We start from the raw sequence: 20,313 nt of genomic DNA, 5'->3' as shown, positions 1-20,313 counted from the left end.
TTGACTGCCTGGATTGCTGAGCTCTGTGAACCTGATTGTGAGAAAAAGCTTTTCTATTTTGCCACCATTTTGGAACCTGGTGTGGCTGCTGCCATTTTGGAACCTCATATGGCTGCCACCATTGTGGAACTTCATATGGCTGCCACCATTTTGGAACCTCGTGTGGCCTCTGCTGCCATTCTGGAGCATGGTGCTCTGCAACTTTCTCCTCTAAGTGAAGTCTTTCACTTTTGCAGTTTTGAGGCTGCAAAGGGTGGAGACCTACTTTTTCTTTTAAATTTTTTTTCTCAGCAATCAAAGTCTTAGCTGTATCTCTATAATCTACAACTTTACTGGAATTTTCCTTCTGGCCAAACTCACAGCATTTTAAATTACCTTGCTTGGCTCTTTGCTCTTGATTTGCAACATAAATCTGGCTAAAAACCCCCAATAATAGCCATGCCACAGCCTCAACATTTGGCTGTTCTGAAATTTCTTTTGCCAGATTAATCATTCCTCCACCCTTAATTGCAGTCTCAGGCAAAGTCTCTGGACATGAACAAAATACAGACAAACTTTCTGCCAAGCCATAACACCATGGTCTAGAGTCCAACAAGCAATGCCATCCTTCTTCCGAAAAGAAACCTCCCAAGTTTGGTCTTTACCAGCAGGCTTTCTATCAGCCTTCTGGTCTTCTGAGCTCTGACCAGAATCTCCCCTACAGAGCAGCCTAAAATGTTTCAGCTGTATGTATTTAGGTGACATCTCTGAATCTTTCCAAACTCTTTCCACAAGCCATTTCTAAAGACTGTTGAACCATGTGATCAGATATAGTCATAGCAATGATCCCACTCCTGGTACCAAATTCCATCTTAGTTATTTTTATATGTTGCTGGGACAAAATACATGATACTCAAACTGAAGGAAGTAGAGGTTTATTTTTTATAGTTTTTGAGGTTTTAGTTTATATTTAGTTTACTCCAAGGCAGTATGGCATGGCGAAACAGCATTTTATGGCTGCTGTAAAATGCAAGGTAGAAACGAGCAAGAAAGACAGACACACCTTTTTCTTGTCATTACATTATATCGTGGCTCACCCTTAGGTGGGTATAGCTCTCACACCAACAATCTAAGCGCTAGACAATGTACCAATCACAAAGGCATAATTGCATGAGGCTTGGGGGCCACTGACATAAATTATGACAAGAGGTTAGAAAAAAAGTATATAAAAGAGAACTTAAAGAAGAAAACAATAAAAATTGAAACTGATAACATGAAAATAAAATATCAGTGAGTATAAAAACATTGCTATTTTGAACTGATTTCAAAAAGCAGCAGTAGAAAAAGAAGAAAAACAAAAATAATAAAGAAAATACAACTATTTCATTTTTGAGAGAAGAAATTATTGTTACCATATTGGTACCATTGGTACCATATTGTTACCATATATGGTTTATACATTACAATGAGAATAAAAGAATATTATTTAATTGTAAATTAAAAGCAAATTCCTACAAAATATTTTCAAGTTATTATCCAAAAGAAGTTTTTAAAACTTGAATGATTCTACAACTAGCAGAACAATTGAATAGATTTTTTCTAATGAAGAAAACTCAGATTAAAATGTCTTTATTGATATCTACACATCATTGAAGGAAGAAATAAATAATATTCTTCTGTAAAATCTCTTGAAGAGATAAAGAACATATACTCTTCCTATTTACAGGTGTCTTAGTTACTTTTCTCTCATTGCTGAAACAAAATACATAACACCCAAAGTTAAAGGAGGCAAGGTGTATTCCACTAACAGTTTGTAGGGTTTTCAGTCCACAACTGACTGGCTGCAAGGTAGAAGAACAACAGTTCATTAGAAGCAGAAGACAGCAAAAGCAACAAGAGCAAAAGAGAGAAACAAACTTGTTTTCCTGGCTTATATTGTATGCAGGCTACCCACCCTAAGGAGAGTGTAGCATTCATATCCCCAATCCCAGCACTAGACAATGAACCAATCTCAAACTCTACTTCATTTTCAATGTTTTTTTGAAGTCATAGTTGCCATTGAATGCAAGAAAATGAAATTAAACATACAAGAATTGAAAATGCAGACAAAACTCTCTTTGTCACATTTAGTATGCTTGATTGATTATAATATTTAAAATTTCTACAAAAAGAAGTCAATAAGTAGTTAATTCTGGATTATATGTTAAAATCAAATATCAGGTCTGTAATCTGTATTACTATTAGTAAGCATTAGTATTAATTTTTATTTCCTACTAGTCATATGAATTGTTTAAATTATTGGAAATTGTTTACCCTCATTAGCTTTGGTACAATGCCATTGCAATTAAAAAAAGTTTTGATATTCTTGATGATAATTGGATGTTGTTAAGAAATATCAGAGATAGGGAGCTGGCCAGTGCCTTTCACTATTCACAGTAAAAACTGTTTGGGTAAAATATTTGTGTAACATAAATACTTTTATATACAAACAGTTGCAAATGCCTTGAAATACATGAATGCATTCATAGATCTTTTATGGTTATACTTAATAATTAGAAGTCTTTGTTGTAATGTGGTTATACATGTTAATCAATTTCTACTTAGGTTCCTTTATAAGCTCCTGAAAATATGAAAATAATTCTTAAATTTCTGAATACCAAATTGTAAAAGATGATAAATTTTGAGAGGAAGTTTAAAAATGCTTGGTTTTAAAAAGAGGACCTTACTCGTTATGAAAAGCTTTGGAGCAAGATAAATTAGAGCAAATTATTTCATAAAAACAGATGGGGGGAAAGTTCCTTGCCTCTAGTTGAAATACCTATACCATTAGCTTTCAAAATTAATTCAGTTTTCTTGTATGAACACTTACCAGTAAAACTATATTCTTCAAAATATTGCTAATAGAGAACAACAAAACCATCATCTTTTATTTTATTTTTCTTAATATTGTTTAAGGTGATTAGTAGATAGATTTCATTTTTATAAATGGGCCATGAAAAATGTTAGCTCATTTTCTTACCACAACTTTATTTTTTGTTCTGATATTTGAGTTTATTCTCTTTTCCTAACTTAAATTGAAAGCTTAGCTCTTAATGGGAAGCCTGTCTTCCCTAGGCAATGATTTTCCTTAGGTACTAGTATATTAGAAACAGCTTGACATAGAGTATTACTGCTATTTTGTAATTGCAATGATTTTATCTTTTGTTTCAGTCTAATGTTTTAGCAACAGATGTTTTTGTTTGCAAACATATGTTGTTTTCAAATCATCTTTTTTAAAAAATTTATTTCTCAGGTAGTCACCTTTGGAAGAAGATTATAGCTTTTTCCTTGATTATAGCCTCCTATAGTATTTCAAATGACTTCAGGCTAATATGACTTTGGAGGTGACCAGTGTGCATCAAAATAATCTGTGATTTAAGAATATGTTTTGTTCAAAGGTTTTTTTTTTTATTTATGCATCAGTCTTTCTGAATGTACTGTTCATATGTTCTCTACATTATTGCTTTTGTCTGGTTTGTCTATCAAAAATTTAGAAATCTTTGGTAATATTTATTGTTAGTTTGACATGCTTGTAAATTACTCCTTACAGTTTTTAATTTTTGTTTTATATATTGTATTCTGGATCACTGTATAAATATATATATAAAACATTATTTTTTATTGTAATTTTTAATTATATAGTGAATCTCTTTGTCTCTATTTGTGGTTTAAACCTCTATGTTGTCTGATTTTATTAAAACCATTCTTTCCTTTGATTAGTATGCTTGCCTGGTGTATTTTTGCCATGCTTTAGCCAGTCAGTTTGTGATTTTTTTTTTTTAGGTGTGCCCATTTACACAGTATAGGGTTCAATTTTATTTTTATTTGATGTATGATGAGTTTCATCTTTATTTAATATGCTAATTATATTTAATTTTGTGGAATTTTTAATGGAATACATTGTGTATTATCTCCTTCAGTTCTCTTTCTTTGCCTTTACAATGTATCAAATTATATTTTGTTTTTTCCTGCATGACTTTTTTTCTGTTGGTTTGAAACTTCTCCGTGTATATTTTGGTACTCTATTCCCACCAGTCTGCATTTTAAATAGACTCACATTAATTAATATCTTTTCCATATTCCACAACCATGAAAGAGTCCTCTAACATTTAATTCAGCTTATCTTCATCTTGTGTTTTTATAAATGGGCCATTTTATATTTTTATGCTTTTTTTCCATGTGACACACTGTCTTTTGCATCTAATATTTCGGTCTACATATACAAATATTTTCCAAAACATTTTGTTGTGGTAGAAGATTGTAGAACATAAAACTTAACACAATAGTCATTTTAAGTGTAAAGCTGACTACGGAAATCACACTCTTTAAACAAAAAATTCTCTTTCCCACCTCTTTTCAGCACCTGGCAGCTACTCTACTATGTCTACAAACTTGTCTCCTTTAGATAACTCGTGTAATTGGAGCCTTACAATATTTTTCCATTTTTGGCTGGTTTATTTCACTTACAGTATTTTCTCCAAGTTTTATTCATGTTGTAGCATGTGACGCTATTCTCTTCCTTTAAAAGGTGGATTAATATTTTGTTGTATGTACATTCCACACCTGTTTTGTCTTTCATCGAATAATGGACATTTAGATGGCCTTACACCTTTTGTCTTTAGTTATGGAGAAAAATTTTTCTTTTTCAAAAATTTAAAAGAATAAATTAAATAAGCAGAACTAGAAGTGTTTTAATAAAAGCAAATATATTAAAATATACCAAATTGTTTAAAATTGAAAAATTTGTTGTAGGACTAATGTAAACAGAATGATAGCTGTATCACATAAAGTAATCTATAATATAAAAATGATAGCATCGTAACTTTTCATGTCTTTAAAAAATTAATATAGTTTTAATATAATTCCAATAGATTTGAATTTTGTATGGAGATCAGATTTTTATAGTGTTATTCTTGAAATTAAAAGTGGTGGTATGAGCAAGGCAAACTTGAGAACAATGTTAATGAAAAAGACTGACTTGCAAGAAAAGACAGGAGAAAATTAGTATGAAGCTCCATTAACTCAAATTCTGTTACAATGTCGAAAGAAGTTATTGGATTAGTGGGAAGAGTAAAGGCTAGAATTGTGCTTAAAGACATGGAAGACGTCTGTTATGCACTGACTTGTAAAGATCACTTTCAGATAAACTGGAAAAATAAGTTTATATCAATAAGTGACATTGAAATAATTTACAGAGATTTGTGAACAACGTAACTTCTACTACCTATATTATACTTTAAAACAAGAAAACATGTGAGAGCGTTAAAACATTCATGAAACATGATGTAAGTATCTCAACTAAAAAGAAAAGATATAAAATAACAATTTATTTGGAATATTTACATAAAACTAATCTTTATTGAAAAAATTAAAAAACAAAATTGAGATTAAGTAACAATTTATTTGGGATATTTCATAAAACTAATCTTTTTTTGAAAAAAAAAATCAAAAATAGAAATTGAGACTTTTGGTACGTAAAGTATTATCTATTATTCACACATAAAGATCTGTTATAAGCAGGTTAGTGAAGTTTAATATCACAGTAGAAAGTAATTAAAGAACCATAAAACTTACTGAGGTATCATTGCAAATAGATATTTATTTAATATGTAAAATATTTGCTCTCACTTTATCAAGGAAAGACTTTTGAACCAAAAAGGAAATGAATTGGTACACTTATCATCCTGGAAAAAAAATGGAACACAATGCTAACATCAAATGGTCCTGAGGGCCCAAACTCTAGGAAATAGAAATGGAAATAACCTTCCTAAAGGACAATTGGTAATCTGTGTCAGATTTTTTTTAAAAAAAGTTCTTTCACTCTCACCTACAAATTTTTATCTGGTTGTGTACAAGGGTTGTATATAATAATTAAATTTATTTTCAAAAAATAAAGCCATTGGTATGTAACTATATGAAAGTATTTAATGCTACAGAACTGTATATGCAAGTGATTAAAATGGTAAATTTTAAGTTATATATGGTTTGTATATACTATTCAATCAAACTGAAGGTTGGCTCTTCACATGTATGCCTTCATAGGACTGAACTTGTCAAGCTGAGGAGATATTCTGATTCAAAGTCAGTTCTTGATGTAGCATAGTTGATGCTGGTAACCAACTAAGGCACAACTAAGAGTGTTTCTTGCTGAGCTGACAGACAAATGCTATACAAGTCTTCCATTCCTTTGAACTGATTGACCGTTGTACAAGGGTGTATTGGTTGTCTGGAATATAATTAATATAGTGTCTATACAACCCACATAAAGCTATCATTTTACTGTTTTCTTTTTGTAGTTTGTCAAAAAAAAATCAGTCACCTATGCTTTACACTGTGGGGTCAGTTCACAATCTAGTGTTCCTGTTATCAAGAGCACTACATAAACCCAGCAATATGTATAGATAAATTCGATATTCTGTTAAGATGTGTCTTCTGTCATGCAAAATAAGTCTTGGCTATCAAGAATCTTATAGAGTTGTAACCCTGTGATGCAGTTGCCAAATTCCAAAACACACACACACACACAAAAAAAAAAAAACAAGCCATAGCTTGTCCCAGGCTTTTAAGAGACCCCAGATCTTGTTTGAAGATGCCAGCACAACTGAAGAGATAATAGAAGTTCATGTAATGTGGGACATGGGAGGGCTTTCAAGGTACCAGGCAGGAAGGAGAGGAATCGGCAGGACTGGGCACACCCCGAGGCATGGGTTGACAGCAGTAAGAAGTTAAAGTGAGTGAGATAAAACCTATGTGTTTGACATAGTGAAAAATGAGAGAGAAAATGTGGATCCAGCTCTAGAATCTGATCTCAAATTGTGTTCAGATCAAGTATTTTTGGGATCAGTGTGGCCATACGGTGTAGGATGCCCTAGATAAGAGTAAAATAAAAAACCAGAGCATGTCTTGTGAAGCTGTTATATTCTCCCTAGGAAAGGCATGGGCAGCACTCATGGTGTCAGAGCTTCAAGGTGGGAGTGGCTCGAGGCTGTTGCCCTGCCCCATATCACTGTAGAATTAGGCAATTGACAAGATAATAGAGTGGGGTGGGGGTCAAGAAGAGGTGTAAGAAAATGTTCTATTAAGTAGCAAGTGATGAAAAATCAAGATTTCAAACTCCAGATATGATTATAGAGGTTTAAGCAGAAAATACTGCTTTAAAAAGCAAAATCCCACTCTTGTTTTCAACCTGCCATAACTTAATTCCTAATATAAATCACATAATTAGTCTACCGCAAGTCTTGAATCAATACTACAAGTTCTCCTATTCTTTGAATTGTATACTCCTTTATTTTATCATGCTGGTTTTCCCTGGGAACTTTAAAATTAAATAAATGTTTTTATGTTTCTCAGCATATTTAGCTTAAATTACCAATTAGTACTTTATTGTACATTTGCTTTTAAAATTTATGCTATGACAGATACTTAAATATTTACTGTGAAAATAATAATACAAAAAAACCTTTAAGTTTTAAGATTACCTGAGTGTTTTTCTATGCATCATTCAGTTAAATCTCTGAGGTTTACTTTTAATGTAATAAACATGGAATGATTATTGTCACTTTACAGTCAGAAGATTCACTCAACTTCAGTGAGCTGAAGTAAAGGAATGAGCTGAGAAGCTAGAATGTGAATCTGAGTCTTCTGATTCCAAGCAAGAGTAGCTTTCAGCTGCAGGAAAAATGGACTTTTACCTTTCACATTACACAATTTTACAACTGAACAAAGCCTTAATGATCAATTATTATAGTGATTTGGCAAACTTCTGGAAATGACATACTATGAATATTTTACTTTAATAGATTCTATAATCTTTGTTGCAATAATCACTTCCAAAATTATAGTGCAAAAGCAGACATAGATACTACAGACAGGAACTGTTGCTATAAATTTGCAATAAAACTTTATTTACAGCAATAGGCTGCAGGTAGAATTTGTCTATCGGCTATAGTTTACTGATCCCCAGTCCATTCTCTTTGAGCTTTATTTCTCAGAAAACAACTGCTTTCTATCTAGAGAGCTTACTAGATTTATGGAGGCTTCTCTGGCTGGAGCCCAGCAATCAATTGTATCTTGCTGCTTTTGATTCTAATGTCTCTCTCTAAAGAGGCACTTAATAATATCAGTCTAATTGGCAATGTTTGTATCTTTCCTATCCTCTGCCCTCTAAGGTGTAGATGGTATTCAATTTAGGTTTTTTTTTTTTATGGTGTCTATGGAATTTGTTTAGGTAGTCAATAATGCCTTAATTGTGCTGACAGAGTTAATTGATTATGTCTTTCTCCGGAGACTTGGAGACCTCTAGTCCCTGGAACTGTTGATCTGCCTTTCTTCAAGATTGTTCACTGTGCAGCACTGTCAAACAAAATCTTTAACAAGCAGACTCGGTGACAATTGTTATCACTCCAGTTTTGAAACCAAGACTTGTAATAGATCACAGGAAGCCTAAGAATTGGTGCTTGCATCTCTCTCCACCTAATGTTCCAAGAGAAATATGATTAGCTTTAACTTGATAGTATATATATATATATATATATATATATATATATATACTATCAGAAGTAAAACATTCATGTGATTGTATTATGTAGAATACATTTTATTATTCCTCGAAAGAGGCAACGTGGTTACATAAAATTGCCTAATTTGAAATGACTAAATATTTTCCAAGTGCTTTTGATTTGTAACTCAAGGATTCTGTTAACAACCTTAGTCAAAGGCCAGAAATTTACTTCTATAGTTAAAGCCCTAAGATTTGATTTTAGAAAGCCTATCTTTATTACATTTTCTACTTCTAAAGAACTGTGTTTTTTATTAGTGTCAGGCCGGTTTTGTTCCTCCACGGTGCTTGGAGTTTAAACTAGAAGATTAAAAACAAGATAGGAAACTTCTGCTCAGCGTTATCCTCTTTCCAACTCTCTCTCTCTCTCTCTGTCTCTGTCCCTCTCTTTCTGTATTTTTTTCAAAGATTGTTAGCAAACAAACCACATTGTTTTTGATTTTGGGTAAAATTTGATGGCATACATATATCCAACTTGAAGACTATTTTTTCCCTCATCCAGGAGGAAATTGAAACTATTTGTGCACCATTGCAAAACCCCTCTAAGTTCATAAAGAAGCCACAACACACATCCTGATATTTCTTTTGTGTCTGTGTACTGGTTTTACTGTCTCTATTGGAATGCGTGAGTTCATGCATGATCTTAGGGAGCTGAAAACGTGATCACTGTTGCAGGGAGAATAAAATTCAGAATGAAATCTAAATCAGGCCAAGGTGGTATTTCTCATTTGTAGTAAATGTAGACATAAAGTTAACTGAAAAAGCCAGAAACTGTATCCTAAGAACAAACTCATGTTATACTGGAGGAAAAAAGGTTTGAAAATTTGATAAGAATAATATAGAATTGAAAATAATTTGATAATGAAATGTTGAGGATTACTGGATTAGAAAGAAAAGAATAATCAGTATTTTGCCCTTTGACATTTTGACAAAGTACTTTGTCTTTTGACATTTTGGAAAATTTGTAAATAATTTACAATATTGGGAATGATGAAGTTGAATGAAGGGAAAGAAAAGCAAGGAAAAGAGGTACTACAAATAAATAAAGAAAATTAAAAATAAATAAATCAGTCTATTAAATTCATTATCTGCTACATCATTCTGTAATATATTAAAATTAACTCTAATTTTGTGGTATTCATTTCATAGTAGGCAAAAGTAAATTAATACATAGGAACAATAGAAACCTACTTTAGCATATAGTATTATCAGTGATTACTATGGCACCTAGATGTCAGACAGCACTGGAAATATATCTACTAAGATTTATTTGCATATAAGGAAGGAATAAACCAGTCCAGGATAATCTTACAATAACCAGTACTTACCTTTCTGGTTAAAGTCATGCTCAAGGAAGGCAAAGCATACATTTTCAGTACAGAATTGGCAGTACTATTTTGATTTATGGGTTCAGGATTGTCTATATATTTTCTTTTTATTCCTTTACAGTTTTCTTATATTCAGCTTTTGTATTACTACAAAAAGGCTCTATGAATACTGTTGCAAACTATAACCTTATAATAGAAGCTTTTCAAATATTCCTATTTTTTGCTGTGACCAAAATCTCTTGATTTGTAGAGTAAAAAACAGACTCACTATGAGCCTTAAGCATCTTAGGTACTTTAAAATAGAGTTAGAATGAGTTTTTCAACATACAAAATGATTTATAAATGAATTTTACTTGCTAAAAGTTCATTTCTTGTCCTATATTGGTTGCACTTGTGTTATAAGCCAAGTAAGAATGGAGTTAATTGTTGGAAAAGTAGTCTTTTTTTATAAAGCAATGAAAAAATTACCTTTGCTAGATTTTTTTGAATTATGTTTACAGAAGAACAGCATGATTCCAGAAACAAAGCACAGAATAAAGGGTCACGTACAAGATCTTCTAACTTGAAAGGTCTTTGAATATATATTCTTGGATCTAGAGAAGAATAATGGCATCTGCCTTTGATTATAGCTAGAAGGATAAATTCAAATACTGGGACTGTATTTAAATATTTCAACATATACAATGAAATTATGTTCTGGGAATATGGCACATGGTGATTATTTTAACATAATTATAGATGTCTGGCTGGTTGTCTTTGAAATAAATTATTAAAAATAAGATATTCGTGGAAATACTGAAATTCTTCAGGATTCAGTCATGTTTCTCTCAGGAAATTCAAAACAAATTATTTAAATGAACATTTCTGTTCGCTTCATGATTGCTCAAGTTAACTGTACTGAAGGATTTTGGGAAAATGCGTCTGTGAGTTGTGTAAGAAATATAACAAAATCATCCAAATATTTAGAAAAGGAAAAGGATCTGTGAACCCATGGGCTCCTTACTCCCAGGATTCAGATGGCCATGTGAACTTACAGTGATTTTCACGGTGTGTGTTGTTTCCCCCACATTGCAGATAGTCTTCAATTTTACCACCCTGGATCTCTACAAGAGCAGCTTGTGCTGGTACGACTATATTGAAGTGAGAGACGGGCACTGGAGAAAGTCGCCTCTCCTTGGTGAGAAAAGACTCCACTCATGTGTGGTTTTGTGGATTTTCTGTCTTGTGTAGAGATCAGAGATTCTTTCAAGAGTCATGTTAGCATTCCAATGTGTGAGGCTGCATGATCTTTATTTTTTTATATTTTGTTCATCTATACCTACAAAGACTCAAGACAAATACATATAGACTACAGAGGTTTACAAGAGGCAAGATACTGGGATCTGAACAGAATAGTTCAGAAGAGCATTTTCCTGCATTATGGTTATCATGGCATCTCATAATGTTTCTTCTGTATTTTCAATTCGAGAATTATAATTTCAATTAAAAATGGATAAATTTATGTATGCATGCAAGTCTCTGGTGTGTGTGTGTGTGCTTGTTTTGTTTCGTCTTTGCTAAGGCAACCCAGTATGAGTTGTCAGGGAAAAGTGTGGTAGCTGGCTTCCTGTGCCAAGCATATTTGCTTTTACTGTAGATATCAGAGATTTGTTTCTCAGAGTTTTGTTTTATTGTTTTGCTTTTTGTTTTAGTGGTATGTGTGTGTGTGTGTGTGTGTGTGTGTGTGTGTGTGTGCAGAGGCATTTGTAGTCTGTGTCATTAACTGTGGGTCAAGCTTGGCACTCATGGAAGCCTGCTGTCAACATTCAGCCATGGAGCCTGGTTCACTGTTGCCTTCTATTTTGCTCGCTTCCTCTGCTCTGAGGTGAGAGCCCTTGTGAGCTTGTGAGCCTCTAATCTATACTGATATATTTTTTCTTTGAGATTGTGACTTTCTCTTTATTTTTAGAAATAGCTTTGCTCAGTGGTAATTATGTGCTAGACATATCTTTTGTCTCAGCATCTAAAACCTGCTGATTGGACAATATTTGCAATAAAAGTGACAGCAGTCTCAGGAAGGTCAAGAAATCTGTAGAAAATAACAAAGTGAACTAATGTGATAAGTCAGGTTAGGAAAACATCGCTCTCTACATTTTAATTTTTTTAAAAAACGTTGCCATGTACATTTAGTTTTGAAGCCTGAATGAAGTGATTTGTCGTAAGTATTTGTGAATTCCAAAGAAAACATTTCATAGAAGTGATTTTGGAAAATCAAATCAGTAGATAAAACTGGGAAACACTTCCTCGTAGGGCATCATCTGCTCTATATGTTCAATGACCTTATATTCTGTGTTGCAGATTTCATTTGAAAAACTTGCGGCACTGTTTCTTGTACAATTGTTCTGATGTATGTAGCCTTCAGATTGGTGGCATCAGACCCACCGGAAAGTGTGAGAACTATAAACAGTCTGGATCCACTCCTCAGAATTAGAATTGGATGTCGACAGATTTCCTGGCAGTTCACATACACTGCTCTGTGTCTCTAATTTACTTTGCCCATTGAGGAGTTACCTCTTCATCCATTAACTGTCTACATGTATTAGCTGTGTTCAAGTTGGCTACCATTTTTCATATATTTAAACTATGCTGGGTATGAATTAATTGGCAGCACACAAAAATGGGTAACAATATAATTCATTTATATAATTATTTCATGTGCTTTGTCATATCTATCCATTTGTCTTTGTAAGAAAACTTACAAGCCCAAGAAAGGAATAGAATTATAATGTTTTTTTGCAAGCAAAAAGTCTTTGTGGAAAGACAGGGGAGGAAAAAAAGATAGGTATCATTGTCTTCATTGTCCTACAGATACGCAATTAGAAAAAAATAGGAACTCAGACTTAAGTTTTCTGGTACTGTTTGTTACTGTGCTTGTGACCTAAGAGGAGATGGGATGTTCGCAATTAATATGAGATCCTGGGAGAAAAAATCAAGTTCTCCTGAGGAGCTATAACTGAACCTGGCTGGAGAATGATTTCCTCTTTCAGCTGGGAGCACATTTTCTTTTCAGTACTTGGATGAAACCCAGGGCTTTCACACTGAGCTCCTTACCTAGCCCTTCTTTATTGAGTCAAGTGCTTGCTCATCACTAAGATGCAGTGGTAGGAATCAAACTTGCAATCTTCCTGTCTTAGCCTTTGAGGGTAAAGTTACAGGCATGGATCAGCATACCTAGCAAGGGAACACGATGTTAACAAAGTTATTCACCTAATAATGACCAGATGGACAATTTGAGTCACCTCTCAACTATGTCTGTGTACTGTAGAGTGACACTTTCCATTTCAGTGTATTGTGTGATGTTTTGTAAACATCCTTTCTGGGCTTACTCTTGATACTAATAATACTTGATATATTATAAATGCAGATGTAGAGATTGTTTCCAATGTTAATCTTTACTAAGTCAATATTAAGGAATAATTATTCCTCTCATTACCAATGATAGAAGCATGTCTCAAATGTGGTTTTACGTAATGGTATTGTAGCCGGCATGGTAGAGCCTAGAGTCATATTTAGGAATTTCTCCTCTTTTATTCCTTTTAGGTAGATTCTGTGGGGACAAAGTACCTGAAGTTCTCACCTCTACAGACAGCAGGATGTGGATTGAGTTTCGTAGCAGCAGTAACTGGGTAGGAAAAGGGTTTGCCGCTGTGTATGAAGGCAAGTTTGCATTACGCTTAAGAGATTGGTTCTTCTTAGATCTCACAGCAGAAGTGTCCAGTCTCTGAATTTTATTAGAATGATATTTTAACCATGTTTTTAAAATACAAAAGCATTTTAATATTCGTGGGATCATTTTAGGGGGATTTTAAATTGTGAAGTCTGGTATCAGTGATAAAAACTGAATGTGCTCAGTGACAGAAGATAAATGGCAAAAGAGTCCATGCTGTGTTTCACAATGCCATTCAAATATTCTGAAAAAAAAATGTGCTCTTCTTTTTAGTGATTTTGTATTTATTTGGTCTCCAACTGCTAAACTACTCCATTATGGGAAACTGCACAGAAAGTAATTGTGCACATTTCTGAAGCACGCTTTGTCTAAATAAGAGAATCAGCATTTGAGGAAGAATTTATTGCATGCTTTGTTCTATATTGCTCTGAAACAATAAACTGGCATTGTACTTCCTGGCTTTAAAAGCATCCCTTTTCTCGCCAGCTTGGGGGTGGAGGAGACCCTTCCTACTACAGGAGTTTAGGTAATTTTCAAGACAGAAGGTTTCCACATCCCTTAAACTTTTAAGGACATGGAAGCATTTCATTTAAAGATTAACTGCATAGCCATAAGGATCATGAGAACGTAGCTCAGGTGTTGAGCACACAGCAACCTACTGCCATGGGCCTGAGATAGCTTTGCTCGAGTGAGGTTTCCACTCTGATGAACTATTTTACCTATTTCTTCAGCAGGAAGACCCTCAGGGTCTCATAGAACTCACATAGAATCAATTTGTAAAATCCCTAAAAGCTTTTAGAAGTTAACAACAACAAAAAGCACTTGTTTGTTAAGACGTGACATAAGAGTGATTAAAATTTACACAGTCCTTGGCTGACCACTATGTAACACTGACAGTCTAGTGACTATATTTTTTACTCTCTAAAATCTTTACAACAGTGCATGCTGCCAACTCTGATATTTTATAGTGCTACCCTCATGTTTTTCGTTATAGAAACTAAGCTTAAATGTTACCTTAGCAGAAAATGAAAAAGAAATGGCATCTCTAGGCTTATTTTGTCTGTTTTTGCTTTGTCAGCGATCTGTGGAGGTGAGATACGTAAAAACGAAGGACAGATTCAGTCTCCCAATTATCCTGATGACTATCGACCGATGAAAGAATGTGTGTGGAAAATCACGGTGTCTGAGGGCTACCATGTCGGGGTGACCTTTCAGGCCTTTGAGGTAAAGTCTTTTAGACAACCTTCATGGGGCGTATTCTCCATAAATGACAATGGCATTTAAGGGAATCCTCATTAAATCAGCAAAGAAACAGGGAATCGGCCTTTTAATCAGCAAAGAATTGCCTATAAAATGTAACATCAAGAGTGTAGGCTTTTTTTTCCCCTTTACTTTCTTCTTCTTGTCGACATTTCAAGAAGATTAAAGTGAGTTTGCATTAACTGTGCTATTTGAATTAGTTGTTTGAAGTCCTGACAATAGATTTTTTTAATTTTTACTTTATTGTTTTGACAAACGGTTAGGCCCCCCCCCCCAGACCACTTGGAGCTAAATAATAGAAATCTTATTCCCTTCTAAACAACATAAAAGGTAAACTTTTGTTGTTAGGAGACTAAAGCTATTTTTTGCTTTTTTACTGTTACATAGATAACATAGATCAAAAATAGAAATTCAGATTTTTTAGGAGATTTCAATTTCCTGAAAAAGATTTGCTGAGGAAATCAGCACCATGACTGTGCTCTTGGATGGAGGGCTGGAATAGATCAAAGACCAATCAGAATGCTGGATCCCAAGTCTGAGTCCAGAACTACTAAGGCCAAGCTGGTTAATGCATCATTTTTGTGGGATGAGAGGAACTAAGATAGGGATTACACGCCAAGCAATGGTGAAACATTTTCAGGAACTATAGAGTGTGTTCAATTCAGACTTGGTCTGGAAATTGAGAGCCCAAACCAAAGTGGGAAGGAACAATGAAATAAGGGTGATTGGTCCGGACAATGGTTAGAAATGCAGTCTCAACTGATTAGAAAGAAACTTGATTTCCTGCCCAAATGCTCCAAAAGCAGTAAAAGCTGTGATCTACCTACAGACAGTATGTGTACTTGAAACTGAACACAGTGACAGGGATCCTGTCCGTGGCCCCGCAGCAGGAATGCTAGGGGAATCAAGGAGCTTCCTCTAAACCCAGAGAAGCTCATACTATCCCTGACAAGCCTGTGTCCTTAATTTCTTTAATATTTGTCTCTAATCCTTTGTATGTACCATATAGTTGCCCAGATATTTCTTTTTATCATGAAAGAATATATTTTCTGCTATGGTTCTGACATTATGTTTTTAGCAATCTTGGCTTTGCGATTGGCATTTGAATTTTATTATCTGAATCGACAATTAGGACTGCAAACTGCTCAGATAGACCAGTTTATTGTTAAAACTAAAATAAAAATAGATGGAAGGATTATACTTGTAATTTAGGTTGCAATTAGTGTTAAATAATTATCACTCTTGTGGTGATATTCCCTGTGTTTCATGTTATTTTATGAATGAAGACATTAATTGTCTTTCAATATATGTCACTGTATTATGAAATTCTCTTATTACAGAAATAATGTCAGAGAAAGCTTTTATGTGTTACATTTTTAAAAATATGGAACTTGAAATTGCTAGCTTAGCTTTTCTGCAGTTTTATTTTTTAATTTATCAATACAGTTACAGTGACAGTCTTTAAAAATAGGATAGGGTATGGGTGAAGAGAAAGAATTTGCATCTCAGACACTTGCAACCATGCCTAACATAGGCCAGTCATTTAACTTTGTTGACTGTTTGAAAGAACCAATGACCACTACATTTTGAGACTGAGGAAAAGGCATGCCTCAGTTTGAATGATAGTACATTTTACCAATCTCTAGTTTTCTATCATGATTTTAATTTTATTTGCCTGTTTTTTATTCCTATATTTCTAGGTGAACTTTTTTTTTTTGGCACCAACATAAACAGTAACTTACTCATGAGTCCCTTGCAAATATTACATTTTCCAATACTAAAGTGTTTTGCACAGAAATTAGAATTTAAACAGTCATGTTTTACTTGACAACATATTTACAGTCTTTTCATGAAAATAGTTGTTTGGTAACATAAATTGCTTCTGCATCAGTAAAAATATGGAACGCTTCACGAATTTGCGTGTCATCTTTGCACAGGGGCCATGCTAATCTTCTCTGTATCGTTCCAACTTTAGTATATGTGCAGCCGAAGTGAGCACAGGTGAACATTTTTAAATGTGTAGTAACAAGACCTCTTATGTTTGAAAGACCAAACCAAAACCTCTGTCTTTTTTAAAAACTAAACCTACTCTTCTTTAATTTATTTCAACACTTAGTATCATGATGGCTTACCCAAGACATATCCCTCTATTTTTTCCTCTCAAATTTCAAAGTCAAGCTAACAACAGATTTCATTGGGTCAAATATGCAGCATACATCATGACTTTACACCAACTTTCCTGCCTTCATTCTGTCTTTCTCATCAGTCTTTGCTTTAACTCCTGCTCAGAAGCCAAGGTCTCAACTCTTATCCTATTTGTCCTGTTCCTCACATAACTGCCTGAATGACACTTGGCTTTGACCTTATAAACTAGATTGTTATTCATTCCTTGGTTGATTGACATTTGGGTTGTTTAAGAGATGTGGTATTTTTATACAATGGAAAGATAAATTCAAGCCTTTTATACGCAAATGAATGTAACTTGGGACCATACTCATAGAGAAGTAAATCAGACTCGCATGTGTAAACATCGTATTGTCTCCCTAGTGTAAGAAACTAGAAGAATAAGTAAATTTCAAAAGGTACAATAAATATTGTGAAAGAGAAAGAAACTGCTCAAAGGGAAAGAACAACAGGGATGGGGTGAAGGAGAGAAAAAGGAAAGGAAAAGGAAAAATATATAAATGTGTATATACATACATAAGCTAGCTAAGATAATTGTACTACTAATTCTATTAGTTCAAGGAAAGGAGCAGATAGTGCTCATAATGTTTGATCAGTTTTTCATACCTGTATCTTATAATCTGAGCAACTCTTTTGAAGATAACAATAAGCAATATAACAACTCTTGTTAAACTCTATCATCTTGTCTTGAAATCCTGTACCACTATTGTTTTGTGTTTTTTATGTGTGTATGTTTCCTTTGTTTGTTTTTTTCTGTTTTTTATCTTTCAATACAAAAAATAAAATAAAATACAAAAGAGAAAATAAATTAGATTGTTACATTACTTGCAACCAGCCAGTGGGCTTCCATCAAACCTAAATTAAAATCTAGATTCAATGATCACAGACAAAGTCACTCTGCAGTTTGGCCTTTTGTTCTTTCCTCCTGCTTCTTTATCAGCTCCTCTGGTCTTTTTTCTATTCCCCAGTTCCCTAGCTTTTTTCCTCACGAAAATGTTCTGCATAGATATTCCTGTGCCTTTTTGTCTTTAATTTTACTTTTCTCACATTGTCAGATCTCTGCTTATCTCTTCCTTTAAAGTATTCCTTGCAAGTATTGCAAGCCTATTTACAATATTTTCATAACTATAGTTACCTCTGAACTATCATTCTGTTTTAATTTATTGCACTTATGAGTGTTGGAATTTGTTTTGGTAGATTTGTTTGTTTACTGTCACTAAAGTGTAGGGCTATTTCCAGTCATGCTGATTCCTCTATCTCCAGCACCAATGGGTCCATGGTGAGTGTTTGATAATAGATAATAGAGATTAGGATTAGTGAGTAAATGATTTCTTTATGAAGGGTGAGTAAATTTCTACTCTGAAGGAAACAAGCCTAGATACAGAGATTTAGATTATGGAGTACCTGATAACTATGTGGATAAATTTAGATTGGAGATACTAGATTCCAAGAAATTCAAAAGTGGCAAAGGACCGTATTTTCCATAAAATAAGACCTATTTAGAAAATAATCAGCCTTGAAAACTAGAGATCAAAAATAGCCCCAATGAGCCTAGCACTGTCTTGCCTAGTGGCTACTGTGTAAGCCAAGTAGCCTTATTTTTTGGGAAACAGGAACAGCAGGATCCTAATTATCAACTGAATCTTCTAGGTGAGGAAGCTGAGAAATCTCATTAACTTCATATAGTAACGCAATAAACTACCTTCAGAATCAAGGTATGGGTGATTCTGATATTACTTGCAAATTCACTCAGTAAAAATTCACTTAAGCCAAAAATCGATATTCACCATGATTTATTGGGTCATTTACAGACATGTACAGACTTGCACATTACTAGCTATGGTGTGCCTTACCGAGAAAATGTACATTAGATAATCTTAATTCAGGAAGGAGTCACAGCATTGTTGACTGAATTTAGCAGTAGTGAATTGAAAATATACATTAAGGTATCTTTAAATAGAAACACACACAAAGTAAAGTCAGGCTTTAACAAGCTGGTTAAAAAAATTGTGACTGAAATGTCACAGGAACCTAACACTGTGTTTGCTTAGGAGCAGTGATTTAAAAATTCAGTGTTCTCAGCAACTTTAGAGTGTAAGCAACTGTAGCAGTGTGAGTATCAAGAAGCTGTATATGTTTCCTTAATTGTTCTAGTCATTAAATGACTTAGTTTGTGATCTGTTTTTATCAATTATGGTATTTATATATTATGTTTGAACATACAGTTTATATGTGTAAAGAAAAGGTTCTCACAAGTTCTCAGCACTTATTCTGTTGAAATCTATTGTAAAGAACTTAGTACATTTTTATCTTTCTATAAATTTTTGTCAAAGTATTTCCTTTTCCAATGTTATTTGAATATTAATGTAAGTAAAGAAAGCAATCCTGAATAATTGCCTCTGTTAATGAATTTCAAGGGTCTCCCAGCAGGAATAGACACTATTTGGAGGGACCAGGTAGTGATACCATTTTGGAAAACCCGTGGCCAGAATGTTAGTCTGTGCCGCCAAATGCATATGTTGAGATCTTAATCCTGCAGGCAATGGTCCTCGGTGGTGAGGCACTTGGGAGGTGATTAAGATGGGCCTGTCCTGAATGGCATTAGCATTATCATGATGCTAGGGTTAGCTGCTAGCATGGAAGGACCAAGTGTAGAGGCCCCCCATAGGATGAGGCCAGCCCCAGATCCCCAGTCCGCTGACACTTTGGTCTTCCCCACTCCTACACTCCCTAAAACTGTGAAAAATAAAATTCTGTTGTTTGTAGACCATCCAGTCTATGGTCATTTCTAATAATATTCTGCACAGACTGGAAAAGGAAGCATTCTCTTTCCTTACTAGACACATAACTTTATTTTTCTAACACTAACACACTTATGTACTTGTGCATATGAATTATAGATCACCTCTGAGGTTAATATGGAAAGTTACCCTCTCTTCAGCAGCAGTGTTATCTGTTAAGCAACTTCTACTGCTATTTTATTTGAGAAATTTCACTTTGCAGAAACATAATGGAGAGAAAAGGTTTGGAGACGGGAAATGTTTACAGGAACAACTTCAAAGAAATGTCAATAAAGTAGAAAAGAAATGAAATAAACACAGAGCTTAGTTTTGTTTAAACTGAAACCCCCACGTGCATTAATTCTAGTGGGATTAAGTTTGAGGTTCTTGTCAGCATTGCCACAGTCCTGATTTGATGCTTTCCGTATGAAAACCAGAGATGTTTAATAGCATCAACCACCATGCAAGCTTCAGTGTTCT

The 20,313-nt window shown here is 34.0% G+C and overlaps 1 protein-coding gene and 1 non-coding gene across 2 annotated transcripts in view; one reads left to right on the top strand and one right to left on the bottom strand.

Annotated features, from left to right (window-relative positions):
- The window catches only part of Tll1 (tolloid like 1), a 186,483-nt gene that overhangs the window by 125,071 nt on the left and 41,099 nt on the right, over positions 1-20,313 (top strand). Inside the window, exons 10-12 of the mRNA XM_063234796.1 lie at positions 10,978-11,080; positions 13,483-13,599; positions 14,688-14,833. Of these exons, the coding sequence (XP_063090866.1) occupies positions 10,978-11,080; positions 13,483-13,599; positions 14,688-14,833 (366 nt within the window). The remainder of the gene's footprint in view (positions 1-10,977; positions 11,081-13,482; positions 13,600-14,687; positions 14,834-20,313) is intronic.
- Positions 16,762-16,868, bottom strand: LOC111754539 (U6 spliceosomal RNA). Its single transcript, XR_002789215.1, has one exon. It is a non-coding gene; the product is annotated as a U6 spliceosomal RNA (small nuclear RNA).

Source organism: Cavia porcellus, unplaced genomic scaffold, assembly GCF_034190915.1.
Source record: "Cavia porcellus strain 051 isolate PalLab524CR breed Dunkin Hartley unplaced genomic scaffold, mCavPor4.1 scaffold_24, whole genome shotgun sequence".
Classification (NCBI taxonomy): domain Eukaryota; kingdom Metazoa; phylum Chordata; class Mammalia; order Rodentia; family Caviidae; genus Cavia; species Cavia porcellus.
The sequence above is the reverse complement of the archived record's forward strand: the minus strand, read 5'-3'. Positions and strand labels throughout refer to the sequence as shown.